The sequence below is a fragment of the Prinia subflava genome, chromosome 13 (genome assembly GCF_021018805.1).
Source record: "Prinia subflava isolate CZ2003 ecotype Zambia chromosome 13, Cam_Psub_1.2, whole genome shotgun sequence".
Lineage (NCBI taxonomy): Eukaryota > Metazoa > Chordata > Aves > Passeriformes > Cisticolidae > Prinia > Prinia subflava.
Genome location: NC_086259.1, coordinates 12,232,990 through 12,259,444, shown reverse-complemented (window position 1 = coordinate 12,259,444; position 26,455 = coordinate 12,232,990). Strand labels below are relative to the sequence as shown.

Below are 26,455 nucleotides of genomic sequence, written 5' to 3'. Positions count from 1 at the left end.
CCAGTTACAGGTTTATTTTTTCTAAACTACTGGTAGGCTCTCTACAAGATACTAATCTTAACTACCAGTAGAAAAATGCTAACACTTAAATGCTCATTTACTACTTTATAAAACACAGTTAACTAAATATTACAGTCAAATGAACTATAATACATATAGAGTGTTTTAAGTGCTTGTGCAACAACAGCTGCAGTTACAATTCAGATTGCTTCTTATTTAAGTAGTAACTGTCATTATTTCATTCCACCATCTAAATAATTTAAATAGAGATATTTCAAACAAAAATATAGATGTGTAACTATCTTAGGAGCTGATATTCTTGAAAAACAGTTGACAAATACCACAGAAATCGGGTAACACGGTTAATGCGTACTTGGCACACCAGACACCTTGGTAACACTGCCTAAATTTAAAAAGTAGGTAATTTTAGAGCACAACAAGTGAGCAGAGCTTATTTTAAACTGTGTTAACTAATGGAAGTTGGCTTTGTCAGCATATACAGAAGTTTTAAGAAGTTTATATTAATATCCATATCCAACTTTACAGACTCCTTCAGATATGTGACCAAGTGCTCCAAGCAGCACCAAAGGGTCCCCAGCATCCCTGCTGCCTTGGGAATTCTGACTGCTCCAAATGGCACACAGCTCTGAAATAAGGCAAGGGGCAGGAGAGCTGCAGGCACTGCACATCTGGTGTAAGCTCTTCCCTAGGCTGTCTTACTGCACCTGCAGTTAACATGTCCTGGTTTTACTTCTGGCTAAGTTACAAGCTGATTTGTCTCAGTAAGCTGCAATGTGTCCAGAGTGGGGGAAAAAATAATTGGACCTCCTTTATATCTAAACCTGTTTGGGGTTTTTTTCTCTTTTTTGACATTTGAGAGTGGGAAAGAAAGCATAAATCTGTTCTTCTATGATCTCAGTATCCACCGTGTCATCGCCAGGGGTATTTAAAGAGCCCCTTCTGAGATTTACATCATTCTCAAAGAAAAGCAGAATGCAAAAATTGTTGTGTAGAAAGTGTAACGAAGGAATAACTGGCTGTACTCACAGTACAGGTGCTTATTACTCTGTATTTCAGCTTTTTAATTAGACCATGTTTTACAAACAGTTCAAAGCTAATCCTGTGTACGTGCCAAAGGGAGAAGACTGTCTGGAGTATTTTTGTATGTCCACTTTAAAAAACAAAATAAAATGCCACTTTTGTATTTTTCATTTGATACCTGGTGTGTAAGTAAAACGTTGAGATTGGCTTTTTTTCCTCTTGCCATTGCAGAGATAAAACTGCACCTGAACTGCAGCTGTGATGGTTTTGTTATGGTATGGAGGAACTTCTAGTATGATGTTTGCCTATAGGAAAGTTGAAATAAAAAAGTTTTACACATTAAATGCAAATGGAACTATTCATTGCAGAAAAACTGAAACACTTATGGTAAAACTAAAGCACCCTAATATTTTGAAATTGGCAAACTTCAAGTTTATGCATATTATATAGTAAAACAGTACTATAAGTAAATTTTTATTTGGAGAATTTTATCTTCTTTTAAACACAAGTGCTCTGAAGATAATGCTTTAATTAAATAGACATATCATCTCAAGGATGTTTTGCTTATCTGCCAGAGCACAAAAATCCTTCTACCAGTTAAAGAATTCCAGTTTGGATCATTAGGCTTTTAAAACGCATTTTAATGCACTGGAAGTTATTTGTCACATTTGCAAAATTATCTTAAGTTTCCGCTTTTTAATTTTTAAGTTCTTTTTTCATTGCTTTCACAACAAGCAGGCTATTTCCAGTTCCTTCAAAGCATCCTCTTAATGGTTACTTTATAGTGTTAAGACAATTTAGAAGTCTCCAACTGTCTGTCTGAATTAGCCAGTGATCTACTTACTTTAATAAATGAAGTCTAAATTTCAGAACAACAATGAAAATGTCTATTTTCACATTTAAAAAAAATAAGCTTTCTAAAGTAAGAAAAATTGTTTCTCACCCCTTGACACTTTTCCCTAATTATTTTCCCTTCTACCTCCCACTGAGGTCGTCCATCTGTTGAGAGAAATTTACAAATAATTCAAGCAAAAAGCATTTTCTTAGCATTTTAATAATTAATCTTAAAAATATTTAATTATAATATATATTATATATCATATATATAAAAAATAATTATACTAAGTATTAAGAAATACTTAATGTAACACTGGATTTCTTTTCAGTCACAAAGAGGTCGTTAAACTGCCAGACACACGCTGTAAACCAAGTACAGAGATGCCTTTGGAGTTTGAGCAGCACAGCCACTGCAGCTGCCTGCACACTGCCCTGGAGCCCAGCGTGCCCGCCCTGCCCAGGCAGACAGAGCCCAGAGGGGGCTCTGAGCACTGGCAGAGCCCAGAGGGGGCTCTGAGCACTGGCAGAGCCCAGAGGGGGCTCTGAGCACTGGCAGAGCCCAGAGGGGGCTCTGAGCACTGGCAGAGCACAGAGGGATTCTCCCCTGGTGCTCCTGAAGGGTGGTGAAACTGCTGCTGCCACCCCACTCGTGCTTATTCAAGCACACTGCTGCTGACCCGGAGGCTGAGTCAGCAGCACAGATAACCCAGCCACCCCTCCCTGGCAGTCACGGTGCCCTGAACCCACTGACCCTGTGGGTGCTGAGAGGGGCAATCACCCGGGCAGCTCCCTGTGCTCTGAGCTGGCACCACCCGCACCCTGAACCCAGCACGGGGCTCTCCCTGCTGCTGGGTGCTGCTATGGGTAACCAGGCAACCCCAGCAGCAGCTCTGCTTCTCCAAAGGTGCTCAGCTTGTGTGGCAAAGCACATGATTACACAGAATATTGTATTTGCTAATAAAAATAACACCACTCTTATTTACATATGTAAGGAAATAAAAAAGATGTAGAAGAATTGGACTCGGTTTGCAAATTTTTGTTTTTAATAATTTCTTTTGCTACTGTTTTCCTGAAAGTTCAAATCAGACACTTAAGTCACCAAAATGATAATTTAAGCTGTTCAGATTCTATGCTTTATTGTTTTCCAACTAGCATTTATTTCATTAACTAAGGACTCAGTTCCCATGCATTGATTAAATCAGATGTAACATGGCATCAGTGTCAAATAGTACTTTTCAATTGCATCCCATTTTCACTTTTTCATTTGTTTATAGTAAGAAGAAGCAAATACATGGTATGATCTGTCAACACCATCTTTCAAACACACACATCCCAAGTTAGTTACCCTCTAAGTGTCTTCCTGAATCAGAAGTACTAATTCATTAGTAACTGCCAACCACACATAGATCAGTGCCCCAATGAACTTTCCAATTACTACTCAGGACTTTTTTTTTCCTTTTAAAACAACCTTATTTATTAAAATCAAGCTCAGATACTGAGCCTGGTTTGGGAAAAAAACAGCAAGATAGTATTTACCTTGTCCTTTTTCAAAAAATATAATTTTGGATTCTGGAAGAAAATTGGATCCTGTCACCACCATTTCATGGCCTCCATTGACTGAGCAGCTGTTGATGCTGTACTTCTCAATCTGGGGAAGTTCTTGCGCAGATCGCTGAGCTTTAGAAATATTAAGGGAATAATTATTACTCAGAATTTTAATCATAATGGCATTTATTTTATGACTCTAACTTGAAGAATCAGCGATGAAACTCATATGACCCTCTGTTTACATATACAAATCATATTTGTATGATTTATCGTTGCTTTTAAAATTATTTTGAAATTACGTAATTACAGAAAAGAAACACCAAGAAGACATGAATGCCAACAATTTCTACAGTTACAGTAAATTCAATTTTTACTTAAGAAGTATTGGATTAAAAATTACTTTAGTAGTTCTTAGACAAAATAAATTCTAGGGGTATTTTACATTAAGATCATGCCTTGACTCCTTAGTGCCAGTATTTAACAAATCAACTCTCTAAAAGTTCAGCTGTTTACTAGATAATACTGTATAGTATGGTCATGGTGCAGACTCTTGTCAGTGAAATGGTATCAGCTTTAGAATGAATATTTTCACTGAGATGTATCAGCTGCCTCTGCTCATACACAGGCACTACTAAAGCTGCTGTGTGACTGCACTGACGTAAAGCCCAAACCCTTGTTCTTTCTCTAAACCTCCAAGCTGCCATTTGGCAAGTACCATCTTTATTTAAAGATACATTAACTTTTGGTAACTGAGCTCTTTACACAACTGTTCTATGTAATTCTGGCAATAAATATTGTCAGAATGGAACTACTAGTGACGCATGCAGAACCATGAGTATAAAAGATGTACGGTTAGAGCACTCTTACAGCATTCAACAGGTATGGAAGCAGTCTGCAGAGATAAGACTTTTCCACTGGGCTGTGGGATGTGAACACGGAACACAAGGCGCACTCTGGTGTTCTTCCTTCCAATATCTGTCTCTCCTTTCCGGAGCTCTATGTCTGAATTGCGCAGTTTCAAAATACCAGCACAATCGATACTGGAGACACGAGAGGACGGACAGATGGATCACAAGAGAAATGGAAGAAAATCAATCAAACTACTGCCAAAGTTCACTCTGTAAGCCTTTCTTTAGTTAAATAATGAAGCTGCTCTATTTTTCCCCACTTTATGGTATTTTAAGGGTTCTTTTAAATGTCTGCGATTGAAATAACGCTTAATGTGGAAACAGCAGCAAGTACTGGGGAAATTTTGTCTTGTAAATGTCCAGCTGCTGCTTTTTTGAACCTTTAAAAGATTACTTGTTATTGCACATTGTTTAACCTCCAAAGTGAGTTATTTAACATAGTAAATGTCATTTACAAGGAGTAAGAGGCCAATATTTAGTTCTAGCTTAGGAAGGAGTAGAGAATGACAAAGTGTACCCATCAAATCCCAGCCGCTATTCCACACAGTGGTCAATCATTCATATGAGACACAACCTCAATCATGTAACACATTTGTACGAGAGCTTCCCTGCCTCTTTGCTCCTTTACTGCTGACTGTTCTCACACTGGCTTGCTTTAAGAGGTGTGTGTCTTCATCGTGACCCAGATTTGTGGAAAATACGCTCCTTTTACAAGATTCTTCTTTCACCTTTGCAGATACGAAGAAAATAAAAATGACACATAGCAAGCAAGTGGCTAACTGGTGCTGTGCTGTACCTGGCTGACATATTGTTTTCAGGAAGCAGTGGAATTTCCAGCACTTTGGTGCTGGCGATGATGATCTCCTGGCTGGCGGTGGCCACGGTCTTGCCGGTGATGCGGTGCACCTGGTAGAAGGCGTGGGGCCGCAGGTAGCGATCGTCGGCCGTGCCGATGAACATCTGCAGGTTCACCGGCTTCTCGCTGTAGCCCAGCAGCTGAGGGGAGGGCACACGGAACAGCAACACGTTAGGGGACTCCCGCTGCACCTCTGGGTGCACACTACAAACACACAGCCAGTCCAGACAAGACTCTGGCATTTTGTCACAAACTTCTTCAAACCCTTCAGCAAGCAGAAAAGTGAGGACAGCTATTTGTCACCTAGCAAGTACTGGCAACAGTTACTGGAACAAATGAATATCAAAATATCATTATTAATTTTAAATCTCTCAAAGAGAATTTTTCTATCTACAGAATTTCTACATCAAAGCTATGCTATGCTATAGGTCTGTTTCTGGTACTGTTTTTAATTACCAATTACAAATTTTACTAAGATGTACCTGGATTCCAGAAATACTAAAATATTTTAGCTTTTCTACTATGAAATGGAATAGCAACTTTTATTAAACTTCAGAAGTTTTGTGAATGCAAGTGTATCAAGTTAGGAGAAGAAGATTCAATTCATATCTAGAAATTCAAGAGTGGTTTATTTTTGCCAAAGAAAATACTTTAAACCCCCAAATGCTGCAAATTTTAATTTACACATCTTTCCATTTCTCGAATACACATCTAACGACCAATGCACTCAGTTGCCACAAAACTGCCTGTTGCTTCAGCTAACTCAAGCAATTCTGGCACAACACTGAAACAGCAGAAAAAATTAATAAACTGAATCTAGAATAAAAAGCCCATTTTATGATACTACATGGGTAATTTGTTAAGGAAACAAATATAAACAACAGTAACACCAGTTTCCTTTAACCCCTGCTGTTATAAATCTGAAGCCTACAGAGTATTTCTTATAAATCCATTTTCCTTCACCTTCCTGCAATTGGCAGATTGATGCAGGCTGCAAGTTACGTAATTGCTAAACTGCACTGGAGCAAATTTACGTTTCATTGACTTTGACATCAACTTATGTTCAAACGGGAGGGAGGGCCAGACAGTCATTCTTTAAACGTGGTTTTGTCGTGTCAATATTTTTGTCTCTAGGGAGAATTATTTGGTCACACAACAATATTATCCAAGCTCTTTACAGAAGTAACACTTAAAAACCAAACAAAACATGTCAATTTAACCTACTTAGAGGAGTAATTTAAGCCAGTAGTCAGCGGCACGAAAGCCCAAAGCACACCCACACCCAGCAGTCAGAAGCCCCACTGCTGGTGCATCACTCCTGGCAGGAGTTTTATGGACCAAATGAATGCCTGGCTTCTATATTCAAGTTACAGCTTAGTTTCTGTATTCCAGTGGCAGCACCTACCAGGCCTGTCACTTTTATTAGAGCTTTCTCAGTTGAGAATAGAAATTTAGGTTCCAACAGAAGTCTGTAAAGTCTTTGTTTTGTCAAGTATGTTCTCCCTGGAGTTCTCAGTACAGAAAGAGCTAAATCCAGCTAAAAAAACACCCAAACCAAAATATCCCTTCAGCCACTGAGTGGAGGCTAGATTGTCAGAGTTGCTTCCCATGTAAATAAATGTGATAAACAGGCATTTAGAAAGGTTACAGTAAATAACCTCCTGTGACAGTCAGTGTACTGACAGGCTTCTCTCCCTTTACTGTCAGAAGTCAGCTGTAAGCTACAGGAACATCAGGACCACAAGGAACTTCCCTCTTAGTGTTGTGATCACAGTGGAGCATAGGGACTGTTACAGAATATATTTAATTGTAAATATATACACATGCATAAATTCCTTTTTATGCTTGATTCAGGACTCCAGTGTCTTTCCAAAAATTTCTTTCTCATTAAATGCAAAATTAATATTTGAATTTTTTATTAGTCTGAATTATTTTAGGACTTTAAAGAAAATTAGGACACGTATTAGTTTAGCATTACAGCAGCCATCTTGTCACAAGTTCTCAACACTGTGACTCCACCATCCATTTTCCTCAGAGTTAAAATTAAATCTTAACACAATGGAATCCAGCCTAAATGTGACGTTAGTTAAATGTGTTCACTCTAATACTGGGAATTATAAAAATTACAAGCCAGACCTATTCAAAAATTTGACTGACTTCCAAATGCGGTCACTGTGACAAAGCTAATTTCCAATTAAGGCTAATCTTCCCCATGCTGAACAATGGACATGTACATAGCAGTTCTAGAGATATTGGTGATGCCAGAGATAAGGAAGGGTGGGGGATACTTGTGAAACTAAGCTGGTCTGTCTACAGTGCATGAAGACCATCTTCTACAGAAGCCCACACAGAGCAGGAGCTCACTTTAGGGAAGTCAAACATCCCCCACGCCAGCAGTCACACTGGAGCTGCCCAGGAGACTATGGCCATATACACTGGCAAGGTAGCAGAGACTTAAAATGGATATATTTGGTATTGCAGACAATTTATTGCTTTTATTCAAGGTTAAGTAAGAAGATATACCCACCCCAATATAAAGGTATAAATATAACCAATGTGTGCAATACCCATGGCAATAAAGTGAGCCAGGGAGTGGGAAGGAAAGAATAACCCCCGTGTCCTCCAGCAGAGAGTGCAATTCAGGGCCTGATTACAGCAATGGGGCCTCACTAAAGGAAAATCCCAGCCTGAAGCGAGCAGTGGACAGGCTGCAGTGTCCCTGAGCTCCTACAGCCCAGCCACAGCCAACAGCCAGCAAGCTCAATAGGCTGTGCAGGCTAATGTGACAGCCTGATGTGCTAGTGAAACTCAGGCAGCTGGAGAGATTGTGGATAGAAAAAAACAAACTTTTATTATACAAATCTGTGCTTTAGAATGAACATTTCCCCCTTAAATCTTGTGTAATAAGCAAGCTGGAACTCCAGGCTGACTTGCCATTATTGATGCCATATCTACCTTGTGAATAATGAAGGAGACTTATTACCCCAAATCAACTTCAAATCAGGAAAAATCACTTATTTAGGCATTTAAAATGCATTCCTTTTAAAGACAGTTTTGTTCTCATTCAAAAAAAAACATTGATTTTTCTTAATTTCATTGACAGCAAGGTGACACTTTCTTACCACCTTGTCTGCTTTATGCACAATTCTGTATGTTGAACAGCCCAAACACTTAAATCAGTAAAAAACCCCAACCTGCAAATTATTTTTCAGCAAAAATAAGTACTTAATTAACTTGAGAGAAAAAATATTGTATTTTGTTCAAATGCATAATGAAGCCATGATGAACCTTTAGTTCACCCTAGTAAAGAATATACGCAAATAAGAACACAGTGTCTTTTTACAGACCATAGGTATTTAAATAAATAGCATTTTACAACCTACTGGCAAGTGCTGCAGAATCAGCACCATGAAGAAGCATTACAGTAAGGCACTACAGTATCAGTGTGCTCACAATTCAGTCATGGGTCACTTACAGAGGAACAGTAACCTGAACTACTGCTTGAGCCCTAGGAAGGCTTTCAGCTCCACCTTCCAGCACTTATTCCACTAATGTGCACTATTAGAGCTGCTCACCACAAACAAAAAATTGCTAACTTTACTTTAAAAAAAGATATAGCACTTTCCCAGGAGTGGCAAACAGAGTGCTGCAGACAAGCAGTAAGTTACTGCACTGTGTCACTACTGACCTCTAGAAACCCTCCTCTGTAACAGAATCCTGCTACACCACCCACTGCTCTGCCGAGGAAACTCAGCCAAGTTGTTTTTGTGTTTCTATATCGTTTCCATAGCAGAGGTCAGTGCCTGCGTAAGTTAAACTAAAGCTGGAAGGCTAAAGACTGAAGGTCACTACAGGATAAGCCACAAGGGCTCCATGCCAAAGCAGTTCCAGCCGTGTTACTACACTGCACACAGGAAACCCCTGCATGGCACTGGGAGTTCAGAGCTTGTACCAAGCAACTACGAAAGGCAGGCACTTAATGAAGAGTTTGGGATCATCAAGAAGTTGTATTTTATGCAACAAAAACACTCCTATGCTCTTAATGCACATAGGGAAAATCCCTTAAAAAACTTGTCATGCTAGAGACTATATGGATTAGTTTGATCACTGAAGACAGCACTATTTAAAACCTGGAATTTTGTGGCAGTGGTGAGAACCTTTCCTTGCTGAGGAAAACAAAGAGGTCACATTAATTAAGAGGCATCAACCTGGAAAAAATAAATGAGCATTTTCCCAGGTTTCATGCAGATTATATTTGGACCATAGCTGGCTCACATATCATTGGTTCCGTGCTCTGATCTAAAGAAAACCTTGCAACTTGAAAAGCTTGTGAGAAGACTCTTTTTAGTCTCTAATACTTAAATTTCTTACCTCCTCATCCCATCTTTTTTTTAAATGAAGAAGGTTCTGTCCATGTTTTCCATTTATTGTTGCAGGCCAAGTCTTACCAATCTCTATTCAAGTGTAAAAGTGTCATTTCTTAAGACATACAACAAAGCTTGGGAAAAATATCCAACAGGAAATACACACTTCACAGTAACCATGTACTTACAGACAACACTAGTATACTTGGAAATAGTCTGGGTTTTTGAGCCAAAGTATCCAAAACCCCAAATACCTAAGAGTGTCACTGAATCCAGAAATAATGTCAGCATTCCATACATCTACACTTTCAGTCTTACAATTTAAGAGAAAATACAGAACTGGGGGTGTGTGTAGGGGTGGTGGTGGTAGGGGAACGATAATTTCATCAGTTAGGTTTTATGCTCAGCTATCAAGTAATGCTATGATACCAACAACATTCAGATGGTGTCAAAACCTATTTGATTGTATTTTTAAAGCATCTTTCCTGCAAAACTTTCCAGCATTTATTAGGAAATTGCCATGCTTAATCAAACTTTCACTGGGACTTAATACTTATGTTTTATCCTTGATGTGCCTTTTTTTGCTTGCTAATTGAAGATGAAGATTTCAGTGTTCCTTTGCCTTTGTGCAATTAAGTCACTGCTTATGGCATTACTGGATTGGTGAAGTAGGCTGATTAGAAAGAAAGCTTTTACATACAAATAGGCCTCCCTAAAAATAGGGCATAGTCTTGAAATACAAGGCAAGTTTGGCATAATCAAGTCCCTGAAGTTAACAATCCATCTTCACCAAATGCACCAGTATCTATACAAAAATCCTCAGTTCAAATGGGAAGATCAGGGAAGGAAATGCATCCGTGTAAAGAGCCACAAGCACTTACTAAACATTTACTTCAGATGGAGATTTCCAAGGCTTTTCAACACCTTGATATGAAAAGCAGATTAAATAAAATTAAATAGTTATTTCCCCCTTGATAGGCTCACAACAGCTGGATGCATTTCAGTGACTTCTGTATTCCTTAGAACATCCCCCAGAGTGACAAGGTAAGGAGGGCAGAAGAGAAGAATGCAGGCCCCTTGCAGAGGGTGAAAAGAGTGAGCTGTTCTCTCGAACCAGGTGCTTTTTCCTTTTGCTTTGGAACATCGAGCAAAATATGGTACAGTTTACTATGAAACCTAATCAATCCCAAAGGAAAAGAACATTCACTGCTTAAATTTCAGCCCATTTCAAAAGTAAAGTACAATTTCTTTTAAAAACTTGATTTAAAGAAAAAAACAAACCATCTAAATGTTTTATCTCTGAGAAAAGGGAGACATGACCCACAAGCCTGGAATCTTTGGGACAGTTGTATCAGAGAGGCACCAGTGCATGGCTTTGATCAACAGAATTTTTTTTCTACAGACATTTTTGCACAAGAATTTCCCTTTTGAGTAGTGTGCAGCAACTTTCCTAAAGAACTGTGAGGATTGCTGGGTTTAAAAGCTGAAGGGCTGTCTGCCAAGCTGAACAGCACATCTATCAACCATGACTTGGGATGACAAGTAAGGGATGACAAGGATCCAAAGGCATGAAGATGAACACAATTTAAAACAAAAGACACCATGACTAATGCCAGTGATACAATTTATTGTGAATTTATCAACAGCTGCATTTTGAAAAACTTGAAGCAAACCATGGGCATGAAATGAAGAAAGCAGAAGCTTTTTTCATATAAAGAAGCTACTGAAAGTCAAACTGACCACAGTCACCCTTTGCAGCCTTGCAGAGGTGCAGTGAGTGCTGACCTCTCACTGCAGTGTTATCTCCAATTGACTGCTTAAAGAGACTGCAGAAACTGGTGGAAGGAAACTCCATTCAGATCTGTCATGCAATATCCCAACCACTGGCTCAGAAAGTCTTAACAACACATTGGATTTTTTTTTATAATTTCCTTCTGATTCTGAAGAGGTTATAATGTTACAAAAAGTTAGATGTCTGATTTTAAAGTCCAATATGTTGAACCAAAACATCTATTTCAATCCCTTCCTTAAGTACAGTACTATTTTCTATCACTTGATTATTTGGTGCACCTTTCCACATACACATCAGAAAGGTATCTTCCTTTGTCTTTTGGTAAATAAACTTACTGAGTGGAGTGACTTGAAGACTTTAAAACAGGACAGACCCTTACAATTGTGAAAAAATAGATATAAGGAACAAACTTTAATAAACTATTAGATAGGAGCAAAAGTCCAATTAAAAATATTTTAAAGGGGGTCACAAAAACAAACAGATCCTGCAAAGGGCTAAAGCAAAAGAGTAATGGCAAATATCAATTCATCACTGGAATGGTACCATGTGTTTACACATGTACAGAACACTCTTCAAGGTTTAAGAACTTGGATTTCTATTTCTGAAATCTCACACTTTTACACACTCACTGCTTGCAGACAGGATTGAAAGTGTTTTAAATACTGACTTCAGGCATTTTTGAGGTGCTTTAGTCCTGTCCCATTTTACTCTATGCAAAAAAGAATATAATTTAATAGCTAGAGCATTAGGCTAACACACAGTGCAGAATTGCCAGTCCCATGTAACCAGCCATCAAACCATCTATCTGCACTTGGCTCTACCACATTCTTAAAAAATAGGTGTTATTCCTGAAATACCAACTCCAAATGCTAATTATGCTATGAAGAGTTTTTGGACAAGTGTTGCTGGGATAGGAAGAGGTTATTCTCACATAACCTGCAGAAAAAACATTAGTAAACCTATGATAGAAAGAGCAGATAAGTGTTTTTATTGGTTTTCACACCAATTACTGCATTTTCTAGAGAGAGCAGAGGCATCACTTTTGCTATCTCTGTTTTTGGGATTCTGAACCAGAAGATGCCTAAATCATCAAACTGTTCTTGAAAGATACAAAGTTTTAGAATCTCATCCCAAGGTCAGTGCTTTTGCCAGTACAGCCCATTACACAGTACCCACAGGCTGAGATTTACCTTCTGCCTTTTAGATATACTGGCAGCTTGCTGTCACCAATCAACAGGAGGCAGCTAGAGCTGGGATACAGCCTGCCTTCTGGTGATGGACAAACCAGGAAAAAATTCAGGACAAAAATGAAAATTAGTGAAAGGCAGGAAGAATGAGAAGGGTTGCAAAACACAGAAAATGTGTGCTGTTTATTGGACATGGAGAAGAGGGAGGATTCCAATACTTTAACCTGATATTTAAGTAGTTACATGCTGGGAAAAGGTGACAGCCACAGAATTACAGGCCAGGAAACATACACTCATTTAGACAATCCTTTGGTACTTTATTTTTATCAGATCATCTCACATGGCCTGGATAGATCCTCCCTTGTTGGTTGCAGTTTCTTCCATCAGGACTCTGGCAGAGTTCGACGGTGTTTTTGAGAACACATTCTGTCTCAGAACTTAGCAGTTTGAAGTGAGTTTACTTTTGCTCAATTAGTTTACTTTTCTCTTCCACTGCAGCACTTGTCATGACTTCAAGCTCTGCATTCACTTTAAACAGAGCTGACACCGAGTCCCTCTTTTACAGGTCTCCATGAAACCTCACACAGAAGACAACTCTCTGCTTGTCAGTGAGTAGCAGTGCGTAGCCATTTAAATAAACTGGCTTTTATTTAACAGTGCTTTGATTCTTGATCTTGCACCTTTTTTTCAGCTGCAGGACTGCTGAGTTGTCCATATGGATTACACGATACTTCCCCTCCTCTGTTACTGTCAGTCTGCTACAACAATAATTTTGCTTATGGCAGAGGAACAGAATTATTCTATCCTTAAACCCTCTGCAGCACAGAAAAAAGACACTTCTGGTCCAGGCAAATTCCTAACAGGTACCACCACTCCAAACCTTGCATACACGAGGTGTAAGTGGATTTTATACAGTATCTGTTGCAGATACATCAGCAGCTATAGAATCAATTACCTCCTCACAGTTCGTATCTATACCTGCCTCCCACCCTGGCCACATTTTAAGTGCAAACATTATTTTATGTACAACTGGACCCATGGGAAGGGTGGAAATTCAAGCAATGATGGCTGCTCATTTAGAGTTGGATAAAATGTGACAGCTACTTGTTTAAAAGGCTTTGTAGATGGATGAATTGCAGACTCTAACCTATGAATTAGAATGGTAAAAACAGGGAGTGTTCAGAGGCTGTCTCCTGGCAATGCACTACAAAATTTCCACAGCATTTGGATGATAAAAGCTCAACATGCCACCTTTCTCCTTGCAAACCATTCTGCTCTATTATTTATTCCTTCCCTGTGAAAAGCATTATCATGCAGATTCTCCACCAAGGTAAAAAAAAACTGTTCCAGATGACAAGGATTAGCTGCAACATATTCCCAAGAAAGCAGAGCTTAAAACAAAAGGTATCTGCTACTTAGGACATTTTGCATTAAAAAGAAAAAGCTAAAAACAAGGGAACATCATTATAGAATTAGCTTTCTTAAAGTTAAGAGATATACAAAGCAAAGCATGATGCTCCACTTATTTAATTTCCTCCCATTTGGAAATAAGCTGATTAAATGTACTCAACAACAGATGATGCCAAATTTGTCAGAAGCTTAGTGTCCTAGCAACAGGTGTGGTACAGTATTAGTAATAGATTAATGACATGCACTAATACATTAAAGGCTTGACGCCATGTACAATCTTAAAAATCTTTATTTTAAATAATGCATCAAGAGCACATGCAGAACGACAGAGACTTAACAGTTTGGAAATTAAATATTCCCATTTTCTATAAAATAATGTTCAAAAGCAAAAGAAGTTGTGTAAGAAATGAACAGAGGCCTTCAGGCACCCAAAGATGTGGCAGTTGGACTTGACAACTGCTGTGACTCTGTTCCAATTAAAAGACTCTGTTCTATTTACCCACCTCCTTTCTCATCTCTGACACTGCTAAACACACAGGAAAATGCTGAGTACTTTACTGCAATGATCACACACATGAAGTGACTGCTCTAAAGCTAAGAGCACCAAAAACAAAAGTCAGAAAGAAGCAGCAATCTATATTGTGACATGGATTTCTGGAATAAGCTTCCAGAAGTACTAGAAAACATTTCAGTTTGTATGAAAGTAAAGTAATATTCGCCTGCTTACAGATATTTAGTATTACCTTTTCCAAACTTGGCCTTTCCCACGCTGTTTTTCCCAGCAGTAAGTAAAAAGTAAATACAAATCAATGCTTTGTTTCATAACAACTTTATCTCCTATCAAACACAACAATTAATTTCCAATCCAGCTGGAAGAGACCAAATTGCAAAGTTGAATATTGATTTGCATTTGCATTAATTTTGATTTAGAGAGGCACAGTACAATGCATGTGTTGGAGCATGAGACTCAGACAAATAAATGCCATCCTCATTTTTAAGACAGCATTCTCGTACAGCAAGGTATTTCACAATTTCAGTGGAAATAAATAGCTTTTAAAATTATTGGTGTAAGTCACACCCACTACAGATCTGTTTCTTTTAACTTGCATTACTGCACTTAGGAGCATCAAGTACTGCAGCTTAGAAGCATGTAGTTCTGTAAGCAAGAAAGCCAACATATTTGTGACATCTTACAAATACCAGCATAAACTCCCCTAATGCAAATATCAGTACAAAACATAAGCACCCAGAGGAAAAAAATGAAACAATATTGAGTGCAGTTCACAGCACTTCAGGAAAGATTTATTTTGTCTGCTAAAATCTCTCAGGTTTCTGTCTTCACAAATGATGTGTTAAATTCCACTGCAAGCACCTTGGCATGTGGAAGTTGTCTACTTGTCCTCCACTGACTAAAGCAACACAATACTGCACATGAAGGAAGGTGTCTTGCCAGCTTTCCAATCCCAGCCTAGTCCAGGCATCCTCAATTTTCTCCAGTTTGCAGCACACACTTCCCTAAGAAGCACCTGACCCTTGCCTCTACTCTGCTAAGAAACCCTGTAGGTCTGACAAAAGGAGAGATGCAGCTGGTTAGGCCACAGTACTGTGAGAAGAGAAACACTGAGCAACTCTGCAGGGAACATGAAAGCTGGATGAAGAGCTCAGCTCATGAACTGAAATGGAAAAACAAGGAAAGACACGCAAGAAAGAAGACAGGATGCAGATAAGCAACCCTTTTTAGAGGGAGAGAAAGGAAACATACAAAGAAAAAAAGGAGGAAAAAAGTGTAATGAAAAAGTTCAAGGTAAGCCATCAGAGAAGAACCAGTTTGATAAACAGCCCGAAGAATATAATTAGGAGTCAGGTTGATGGAAGAAATTCATCAAATGAAGAGCCTGGAAAGCAGAGGTTGCTTAGACAAATTAAGAACAGTAGTTCATCCAAGACACCTAAATTCTGCTAGTATATCTTCATCTATATAGATGAAATGTAATGATGTAAATACAGAGTGTGACACAATTCCTTTGCCAAGGAGGAGGAATAAACTATAAGGAGGAAAAGTGATTAACATGTTTATACTACAGTAAGAGTAGAAGAGAATGGGGACTGATTATACCAATCTTATCAGCACTTTGCATCTGGTCTCCAACAGTAATGAGTTACTTTCAACTACTGGAAGAGGATAAATATGTAAAATACATTTTTAATGTATAGACTGTAGCAAAAGATTTAGGACTGAAACATGGACTGTAATTTTATTGGGAAAGAACATGAATTATCCTGGATTTGGAGGAAAAGACAAAACCTGCTGTAACCTTCATATAATCAGACTTTTCCCTCCTCTTTGTTTTATAAAGAATTTGTAACTGTTGTCTTGATTTGACATATAAACAAGCCATTAAATTTTGTCTTAACCTGGCTTGGAAGTAAGATAAAGACCATTAAGCAATACTGAGGTAAGTAAAGAGACACTGCTTTCACCCAAAGATGACGCAAACATAAAGCAAGGCATCTTAAGAAGCCCCACAGTTTCTCCGGATCATTTGCCCCGTGTTCAGTGAATCAGGGTGGGTTCCCTTCCAAGCTGTGTGAGCCAGCTGACACCATGGATATCAAAGGAAATATCAGTGACTATCCCTAACCAGTCCAGAGATCTTCCCAGCACAGAGCCAGAGATATGTGTACACACCTGAACACTCCAAGCCACACAGAAGCACATCACATCTTCTGCACAGTTATACCAGCAAGACCAAACCCACATGTCTCCCTCTTCAAAGAGAGTATGATGCCAAAGTCAAGTCTAACTTACCAGGACCTTACATCTAATTCTGAGCTCAACAATAATTGGTTTTATTGGTCAGTGTTTTCAAAATAGTTATCATTACATTTAAGGGAGAAAATCTTGCCCAGGAAAGGCTGCAAGCTTAACAAAAGGTAACAATTCACAGCATTGTAAATATCAATAACTGTAGTTAAAAAACTACCTTCTAGTCAACAAAGCCAGACTTCCTACCTTTACTATAGGGTGTCCTCCAGTAGATGCTTTTACTGCTCCTCTGCTTCCTTCTGTTTCATAGTGAGCTCTGTGATGAGTTTTAGGCTGGACTTCTATTTTCAGTTCACACTGCCCATAATGGCTTGGTAAAGGCCAGTCGAGAGGTGGCAATGAAGATGTGCTGCAATTAAGAAAAGCACACTGTGGTTACAGAACTGTGCCATCTGGCCACAGCAGAAAGCCTTCACTGCAAAATACAGACAATGATGCCACTTCCCTACAAATGATAACCAAATAAGAATAGCTACCAGCCTAAGGCCAGTATGTTAAAATCTTCAATTAGAATGGAATTTCTTCTTTCCAACACCTGAGCAAAACAAAGGTACTCTGTCACCCCCAGCCTCACATTACCAGTGCTACTCTATAATGTCTTTATATTCACTTTTTACCCTTAGTATATCAGCAAGCAAATTCAAATGTGGTTTAGAGGGAAAAGTCTAAACTCAATCTGCCAGTCATTAAGTTTTAACTGCATTATCTTCCAGTTTGCTGTTTTTGTTCTCCTTTGGCGAGCACTGCATTTTGTTAACTATGGTTAAATGAACACTGTGTGATCACCCGAAGTTTAAAAAGCTACTTCTTCTATCTAAGCATAAACACTGCAACAGGCAACAAATACACCTGAAGTTGTGTTCAGCTTGTCCACAGACACTCCCTTACAGTAGCAAAGTCACTCCAGGGAAGAACAAAACACAGGATTAGAAATAACATGGAAGAACCTCAAACCAATGTTTGCATACCTACCCTTTTACCTGCACAGACTTATAGACTTAAGGTTCTAACAAGATGAACAACCAGACTCAAGCCAGTAATTACCTAGTAGAGTAAATTAAATTATGAAAATTTAAAAGTGAACATTTATAGAATTGTTTATCAAACCAAAACATTTGTAATAAAAATAACCTTCTTTTAAAATAATTTTGTACTACCTTACTCTGACCAACAGGGAAAGCAAGTTAGCTTTTAAAGTGATGGACAAATATTGGTTTGTATCACCAGGAAAGCTCAGTTGCATTTCTTTCCACTTTACAGGACGTTAGGTAAAACCCCACCACCAATCAATGCAAATATCCACAAATGTGAATAATCACAGGTCCAGGGAGTTTAGCTAAAACAGACAAAAACATATCCATAGCTGAGAAAGACGATAAACAGCATGAGAAAGCAAGGAAGCACACTGTGCACGTGCAGATGCCTAAAACGTTAAAAAATGGCAAAGCTTCCACAGCACAGTAAATGACACAGCTTTTGAGGCTGTACTGCATCAAACAGATGTTTGCTAGATGTAGCTGCTCTGACAGTTACAGCTGCTTCCCTTTTGATGTTGGATATCCAAACTGTTGTTTCACTCTGAATATTTTTCTTGCTGTCTCTATTACCTGAACTTCTCAGAAACAGTGGACTCTTGACAGATTTTAGGGTACTCTGTCATGCACCTTTCTGCATTGTAGGGCTATCAGTTTTAGGTATTTTTGCTTCCATATCATCCTTACACATTTTTCAAACAAATACTATAGAGGTACACACTGAACCAAATCAGTGATCAAATCAAACTCTGGTTCATTTTGAAATGCAAATTCTTTAATCCTATTAATTTAACAGTGTCCTAGTTGCCTGTACACCTTTAAGCAGAATTAAGGGGTGGGAAGCAGAGTGGGAACTTCCTAACCAGCACTATCACCTTCTTAAAGTTACATGAACCCACAAGACCACACATTAAACTTAAAACCCCAACAGAATACAGTCTATAAACACATGGTATTTTGGTTTTTGTTATTCTATGTACAATTCAATATCAAATGAGAAAAATCATGCCAGCCTTTGGAGTGCAAAAAGTAACAAATTTGCATATGTTTTGAATCCTTTTTGATATGAAGTAATGCTATTTTGTACCAGATGCTGAATATGGTAAAGTAGGTCTGAAGCTGTGGCTGCTCTCCATTGCCTAGAACAAAGCCATATTCTCCCTGATGGAGAAATTCTGAAGTTAAGAAGTTTGGGGCCATTCCAGCTGCCACAGTGGTCTATCAACAGACTTTATTAATACTGTTTACACTCAAAATAGCACCATTCTGCCCCAGCAGAGCCACAGATGACAGTGCTGTCAGAGTGCTGGTACAGTGAACTGTTCCATCACCCCACAGCAAAGTGGAGAGATGAATAACAGGTACAGCACAAAGGTCCTGTATTAAACACTACCTGAATTTCCCTGGATTCATTAATGGTGGGTAAATATTACAGTGATAGCCTTGCTTATTAAAAACCTAAGAGGTTCAAAGTTCCTTTGCTTGTCTCATTTAAATGGGTCCTTATCTTCAAAGTCAGTAATTTGCAAACATTTTCATTCTAAAGTTTTGCTAGTAGAATAGCTGGTGTTATTCCTATTTATCAGAATAAGGTGATGAATACTTGGCAGACTTTGTATTGTAAAACAGACTTTCTGAATTTCCTTTGCATTTTCTGATATTCTTACAACTCAAACTCTAACAGCCAGTGTGCAAGAAAGTAATGAAATCAGCACATTTGTGGAATGATGGTGTAAAATGAAAGTGGGGAGGTTGGATCTACTATCACTGCATTAAGATCCCAAAAAGAAAGGGGTTTTTTAAGTGGAGGGGAAGGAAAACATGAGATACAGATAAAACCATGTTTTATCCATCACCCTGTGGGGAGGCTGGGGGTGAAAGAAACAGGTATCTTAAACAGGAACAAGAGTAACCACGAAATAAATAGAATTACCAAGTTCACTGCTGAATATTCTGTAAAGTGACCAGCTGAATCTGCCACCACACTGCTGAGTGACATCCTCAACAGAGACCTACACTATTCCCTGTACAGAAGCTGCTGCCCAGGTCCTTCACCTGTAGGAAGGAATTGCTGCAGTTCTCCTGCCCAAGCCTTTGCCTACACTCACCTTTGACAAGGGAGCAGAAATGGGACTCAGGGCACAGACATTTGTATGTGTAATACACAGACATTTTTCATATGCCCCTGACTGGCAGATTAGGGGTTTCTGTGACCAAATAACAAGCTGTCATCTAACAAAACAGTTTGGATGGCATGTGAAATATGACTAACATGCTCAAAAGCATCTTACACATTTTTAGATTTTGTTAGGCATTGCACGCTTACTGAAAACAGAAGAATGAAGGAAAACTTGGTCAGGGCTTGACAGATGAAATAGATAACAGATTTACAAAACTCTGGAGAGCATTCAGAGCAGAATGTGCTACCTACACATTTCACACCAAGGAACACGTGAGGCAAATTACCCCCGCTTCTAGCAGGGGTCAGTCAGTCACTGCAGCTGGGTGTGCACCTCATCTGCTTGGAATCAATACTCCTGTTTACACATGCACTACTCTGCCCTTGACAATACAATCAAGGCATTAAAAAATGTACTATTTGTACAATATCTTGTAATTTATACTACAATTATTACAACTGTACATATAATATGGAATAAATACATAAATAGTGATTATATAATTCTTTATGACAACTAATATGCTCACTTTTGGTCACCATCATCAACTATTTAAAAACAGTGGATCTTCTTCAGTGGATTTCATTTTTATTCATAAAACGTAAGGTTTCAACTTAGCGACACTGGTTTGTAAGAATCAAAATTACAAAATATTTTATGACAGAATGGAATGTTTTACATACTGAAGATGCACACTGCCACAGCCCCTGTGGAACAGGCTACAACTGCTAAGTAATTCAAAATTTCACTGAGGATACAGCTGCCAGTGCAGCCATTTCCACTAATTCAACAGTCAGCTGACGTTTTTGGCATGTACACAGCTTAATAGATTTATGTAGTTTCCTTGTGTACAGGTGTAGCCTTCATTGTCTTCTGCTGTTTGCTCATCTTATTTTTGCTCTTTGCTCATCTTATATTTACAGAAATTCTTCAGTGCCAGCTTGTAAATAAAGTCTGACTTTTTTTTTTAAAATAGATTACTTTTTAATGAAACCATTAAAATTTCTTTTTATTCAGTTGTACTCAGTTCTCTGCAGTACAAGAGGAAGCAGGTATGAGCCATCTGTGTTTTAAATCACTTTGTTCATCCCACAGAAGAACCACAGATCCACATCCCATGTCTCTATATCCATGACCTCTAATCCTACAGTAGTGGTCACCTTTTACGAACAATGTCAGCCTGCAAGCTAACAGAAATGCCAAGTTAGGACTGCTTAGTATCCTACATAAATAAAATACAATTCCAAAATACTAAATTAATTTAAAACAGTCATCATTGTTTTAATTTGAATGAAAAGATTCTAGTAACAGATTGAACACCTATTACTAACAGATGGCAATGGAATTTTAAAAAAACCCAGACTTGAGGACAGTTAATTTATCTGTTAACACAGTAGTTTCAGACCTGGTAAAACAGATTTTTCCAGCCAGCAGCTTTGCCTCTTTACTGTTAAATTTTACATCCATAAACAGTTATGTGGAAGAACATTAAAGGAGAAGAAGAAAATCACTTCTATTTACTAAAATCAGTAAAATTCTGTGGAGAGAAATTAAAATCTGTGGTTATAAAATTAGGCAAAAAATAACCAAATGGCTGAATAAGTATTGTTTAAATATATTTAGCTAGTAACAAGCCAAGCTAGGTGACAACTTCTGAAGAATTTATACAAGCCCTATAATTTGAAAGGCCTGATTCATCTAAAAAGTAACAGGCTGGAAAGGAGAGGGACTTTTTCCCTCACTTGAACCAGTTCCCTCTTCTGAGTCTCCACAAATCATCTTGCTAGCACATGACAGGACTGCAAAAGGAGAAGACCTATTTAATTCTATCAGGGATGGTGGAAATACCTTGGAACTATAGCCCAGACATCCACTCTTTCTGGATGATTTTCAGTATGGCAAACAAATAATTTTCTTTATTCTATTTCTAGAATTGTATGAGCCCAAGGAAGCAAACAGACACAAAGGCAAATAACCCCCACTTCTTTTGTGGTCTCCCAGTTTTACAAAATTATGTAAGTAAGGTTTCCTTAGCTATATTAAAATGTCAACTGCAAAGCATGTACAAAATCCACAGACATTTAATTCAGCTGGGCTCTGTGCATATACACAATTTTTACTTAAATAAAACTAATCCTATTTACAATGCATCTACTGTATTTTTAAAAGATGAAGGGTATCTGATATCTCAACTTTTTTTTTTTTTCCCTAATTGTAACATGTATCTGCCTTCAACAAGTTTTCTTTAAAAAGTCATAATACATCAGTGAAATACAAGGACATTCATACATCTATTAAAGATGCACAGGAGGGGAAAGACCAGGAAGGAGTTACTTTGTAATCCCTTACCGGAAAATAGGAGTGTGACCAGGCTTCGGTTTGTTCCAAGTAAAGTGCGAAGGAACAGAAAGAAATTGGTCTCCAGGCAAGTCTTTTTTCAAGGTATGCTGAGATCCAGAGCAATCATCTACTGCAGTTTCAAGGGATGATGACAAGTTACCTTGCTCTTCAGGACAGATATCTATTTTTCCAGATAAAGTGGCAGTCTGATCCTCTGAGGTCTTTCTGGTTTTTAGAGGAATATCAGTCTCTGTACAACACTGAAACGGTGAAAGGCCAGAGTTAAGACCTTGAACATTATGAATGGAAGTGTTTAGCCACGTGTCTTCTGTTATGCTGCCTCTGGGAGAATGGCCAGGTGATGGAGTTGGAGAATGGTGGGGAGAGAGAGAACCAGCATAGCAGATCTCAGCGCTGGAGTGTCGGCGTTTCCCACAGGGCGATGTAGGTCTAGACGAGGGCCTCGACGTCGGTCTGGGGCTCAGCCAGTTCTCGTCGGTAATGCTAGTTCTAGGAGAATGACAGGGAGACTGCCTAGGTGACAAGGCATGCCCAAACCCATACGGCTGCTGCCACGACTCATCACTGGGACCTCTTGGGGAGCCACCAGGTGATGCCAAAGGAGAGCCAAGGGTAAATCGAGCAGCTGCTTCATTGAGCTCTGAGTCTACATCATCATAAACGTGGGAAATGGATTCACAAGAGGAAGCGTCTGAAAACCAGCTCCTGGATGAAATGCTGCTGGCAGGGCTCGGACTAAGGGATGATTCCCTATACGATGGCTCAAGAGGAAGGTAGAGATGGTCCCGGGAAGGCCTTTCCATATACTCATTTTCTGTGCCATTTGTGTGTAATTCATCTTCGCTGGCCTCAATGCCCTGGTGACAGTTGGGTGAAATTGATGTGATTTGAATGCTGGGGCACTCGAAGGGTTTGGGTCCACCTAGTGGACTGTACTTGGATTCTGGTACCTCACAAGTGCCTTCATAGTTCTTGTGACTCTGAAACCTCGTGGGAGAGGAGTGGGACTGCAGTCCATGGCGAGGAATACAAATTGGCTGATTGACAGACGATGATGGCTGGTCTACATTAAAGATGTATATGGACGCACAGTCATCTGACTCAAGATCTGAAAATAAAATTAAAAAAGATAAAAAAGTAGTGAGTCAAAATGCAATACTTGGATAAACGCCATAAACAAAATCCTTTGCTTCCCAGGTATAGACCATTATCAGCATCCTAGACACTTCCCATTACACTACAGAGAATTACAGAGAATAAAGCTAATTCTTAATTTTAAATTTTCCCCAGTCTATTTTACAACGAAATATTACTACAGTATGGTTTCCTATCGTAAATCCCGTTTTCAATCAGATTTCACAGTTTATACACATCTTCAATCATTGAAAATATAATACAAACAGAAAAATGGGTTGAAATCCAGAAAGGATCTAAGCTTAAACACTCAATTCAAACTTCATCTTTCATAACTGTCTTCTATTTACAATTAAATATTTGTAACCAAAAATCATTAAAAGTTTGTCTTTTTGACATAAATAGGACTAAGGTACTTTCTGCAAGCCCAGTCAATACTTGCAAGAACCAGAACATCACATACTGATCTACTTCAACAATAGAAAGCATCTTACAGTGACTCAAACATGAATGAAAATTATGAACTACTAAAAACATTCAACCACAGGAGGCATAATAAGGAATATTATTAGAGATACTATTAAGAATTCTATTCCTAAGATATATTTTTTGTAGCCTAGAAAACTCTCAAGTGCCGATACTAAATAGCATTTTTCACTTCACTTGCATGAAGTTTGAACACAAGTTGTACAGCAAAATAAGGCAAAACAAAATATTCTCAGATCTCACTAACTTATCCAAAACACAGGAAATATTCCAAAGAAAAACAAGCAATTGAAAGGGAATACAAGTCCCGTTAATAAAATCAGCAACTTTATCTCACAGAACTGAAGCAGATTTTCTTGCCCCACTTCTCAATATTGAATTAACTGCATATATGAGACATTTGCCTGAAACAAAAGTAGAAAACACAACTTTTTTCATCTTTTGTAGCCACTGTGATTCCACTCTTGTTTCTTTACACTTGTAAATTTTATTTCTTTAATTTTCAAAAAAAAAAAAAACCAAAACCAAAACCAAAACCAAAAAAACAAAAAAAACCAAAAAAAAAACAAAAAAAAAAAAAAAAAAAAAAAAACCCAAAAACATGCTAGATGACATTAATTGCATCTCTGGGTATTAGCTCTTTTTAAAAAAATATTTCTATCCTGAGTACCAGCAGACTATTAATATTTGTTTTAAAATAAATGTAGTCTCTCTCACAATCACTTAGAATATCCAAACAGGAAGCTATGTATTTTAGACCTTCCCGTGATGAAAAAATTAATGTTAATGAAGTCAGTCTATTACCAGTTTAACTAATAGCAATCAGCTTAAAATGAACTAAAACAGAAACAAAACATCAGCTCCTCAGAGGCAGGGAAGCAATTTCAAATGAAGAGAAAGCACATTGTTAACAAGGAATGGACTACAATCCTCAGACTTCATTTAAAACAAACAAAAAAGAAAAGATTGAAGCTTCATGAGCAGGGAACAACTCTATAAGAAATCTACTAAATGAGGCACACATTGCATTTAAGGAGTACCTAGTAATATTATAAACTCTGCATGATTTTATATATAATATGTTTATGTATGACAATTATCCATATTATATATCATTAACTGCTATCAGATGTGTTAAGAGCATGGGAAATCAGCACAGGCTGATTTCTAAATATGCACAGGCTGAAAGGATCAGGGTTCTCAGGAAGGTCTATTGCACGTACCACACACAATTAACACAAGCTCACTGTGCTGAGCACTACCAAAACCGCATTTCCCTGTCCTTTCAGTGGGGTAACAAACATTGTTTAAAACATTAGTTGAGGGTCTTTCATTTTGCTATTTCCCACCACAACACATTAAATGCAGACAGTAGTTGGTGATGTGTTTTTCACATCTATTGGTGTATTAATGTGCAGATCATAGACATACCTGTTTCCTAGCCAGTATTAATAAAAGCATAGATCAAGGCAAGAAAAATGCAATCCTAATAAAGGCTATTATCCAGCTTATCAAAACTTAGAAATAAAACAGTTACAGTTGCAGAACTTTTTAAAATAATAGTAAGAATGTTTTAGAAAAACAGCAGTTGGAACTCTTCAAGCCCTGTGTGTAACCATTTACTGTCATTAATGGTTTTAGGAACAGTAGCAGCACATTGTTTGCACTAAATCACACTTGCAAAGAGCCTTATTCCTCCTGCACCAATAATCAAGAAATCTTAAAATATGTAAGACAATTTCTCTACTTTCAGTGTCACAAGGATTTACAAGAAGCAGATGTACATTCAGAGTTTAATTTTCGCAAGGCTGAGGTGGAGAGATCAGACTAGCACAGAATTACCAATGCCAGCTTGGAAGAAGAGAGAGCAGAATGGAGACAGAACTTTTCTGGCTCAGGCTGCAGTAGTCCCTCTCCTGAGCCTGGCACTGTGCTGTCCCTGCCCAGCTGCATACACACAGAACAAGCAGACACCTAATGAATATCCAACTCCAAAAGCACACTTAACACCGTGAACACAACACGGTTTGAAGTCTAAATCATTCAAATCATTTTCAGACAATTGATAAACATGTAGATTTATTTCAGTCTGCACACACAAGTCCTCCCCCTTATAGTTCATATGTTTAAATAACCTGTTAGCTGCTCACAAAAAACTAAGACCTTTACAAATTATATCATTAATTCTATTAGATTATTTACCAGTAATTATTTTGTCCTAATAAAGACTGCAGAGAATCCAATCTGGATGAGCCCCCTAACCTATCTCAAGGAACAAGCAAACACGCAAACACAAATACAACTTGGGGGAAAAAAGAAAGAATGCAAAAAACTTAGGTGATAACCCTTAAAAGAAAAAGCAATGAGAACAGCACAAACCAAATCCAATGCAGGGCTTCAAGAAGCAGAGGGCAAACAAACAAAGGGAAGTCTCACAATAGGCAAGTGTAAGGAAAAAAGAGTTATGGAGAAGCCCAAGGGGAAAAAATG

At 38.2% G+C, this 26,455-nt stretch overlaps 1 protein-coding gene across 2 annotated transcripts in view; it reads right to left on the bottom strand.

Annotated features, from left to right (window-relative positions):
• The window catches only part of NFATC3 (nuclear factor of activated T cells 3), a 61,336-nt gene that overhangs the window by 22,112 nt on the left and 12,769 nt on the right, over positions 1-26,455 (bottom strand). For both annotated transcript variants that reach the window (XM_063410383.1, XM_063410384.1), the window contains exons 2-8: positions 22,334-23,453; positions 16,957-17,119; positions 5,131-5,330; positions 4,294-4,466; positions 3,415-3,555; positions 1,985-2,040; positions 1,220-1,346 (exon numbers count right to left, since the gene is read on the bottom strand). In XM_063410383.1, the coding sequence (XP_063266453.1) occupies positions 1,220-1,346; positions 1,985-2,040; positions 3,415-3,555; positions 4,294-4,466; positions 5,131-5,330; positions 16,957-17,119; positions 22,334-23,453 (1,980 nt within the window). The remainder of the gene's footprint in view (positions 1-1,219; positions 1,347-1,984; positions 2,041-3,414; positions 3,556-4,293; positions 4,467-5,130; positions 5,331-16,956; positions 17,120-22,333; positions 23,454-26,455) is intronic.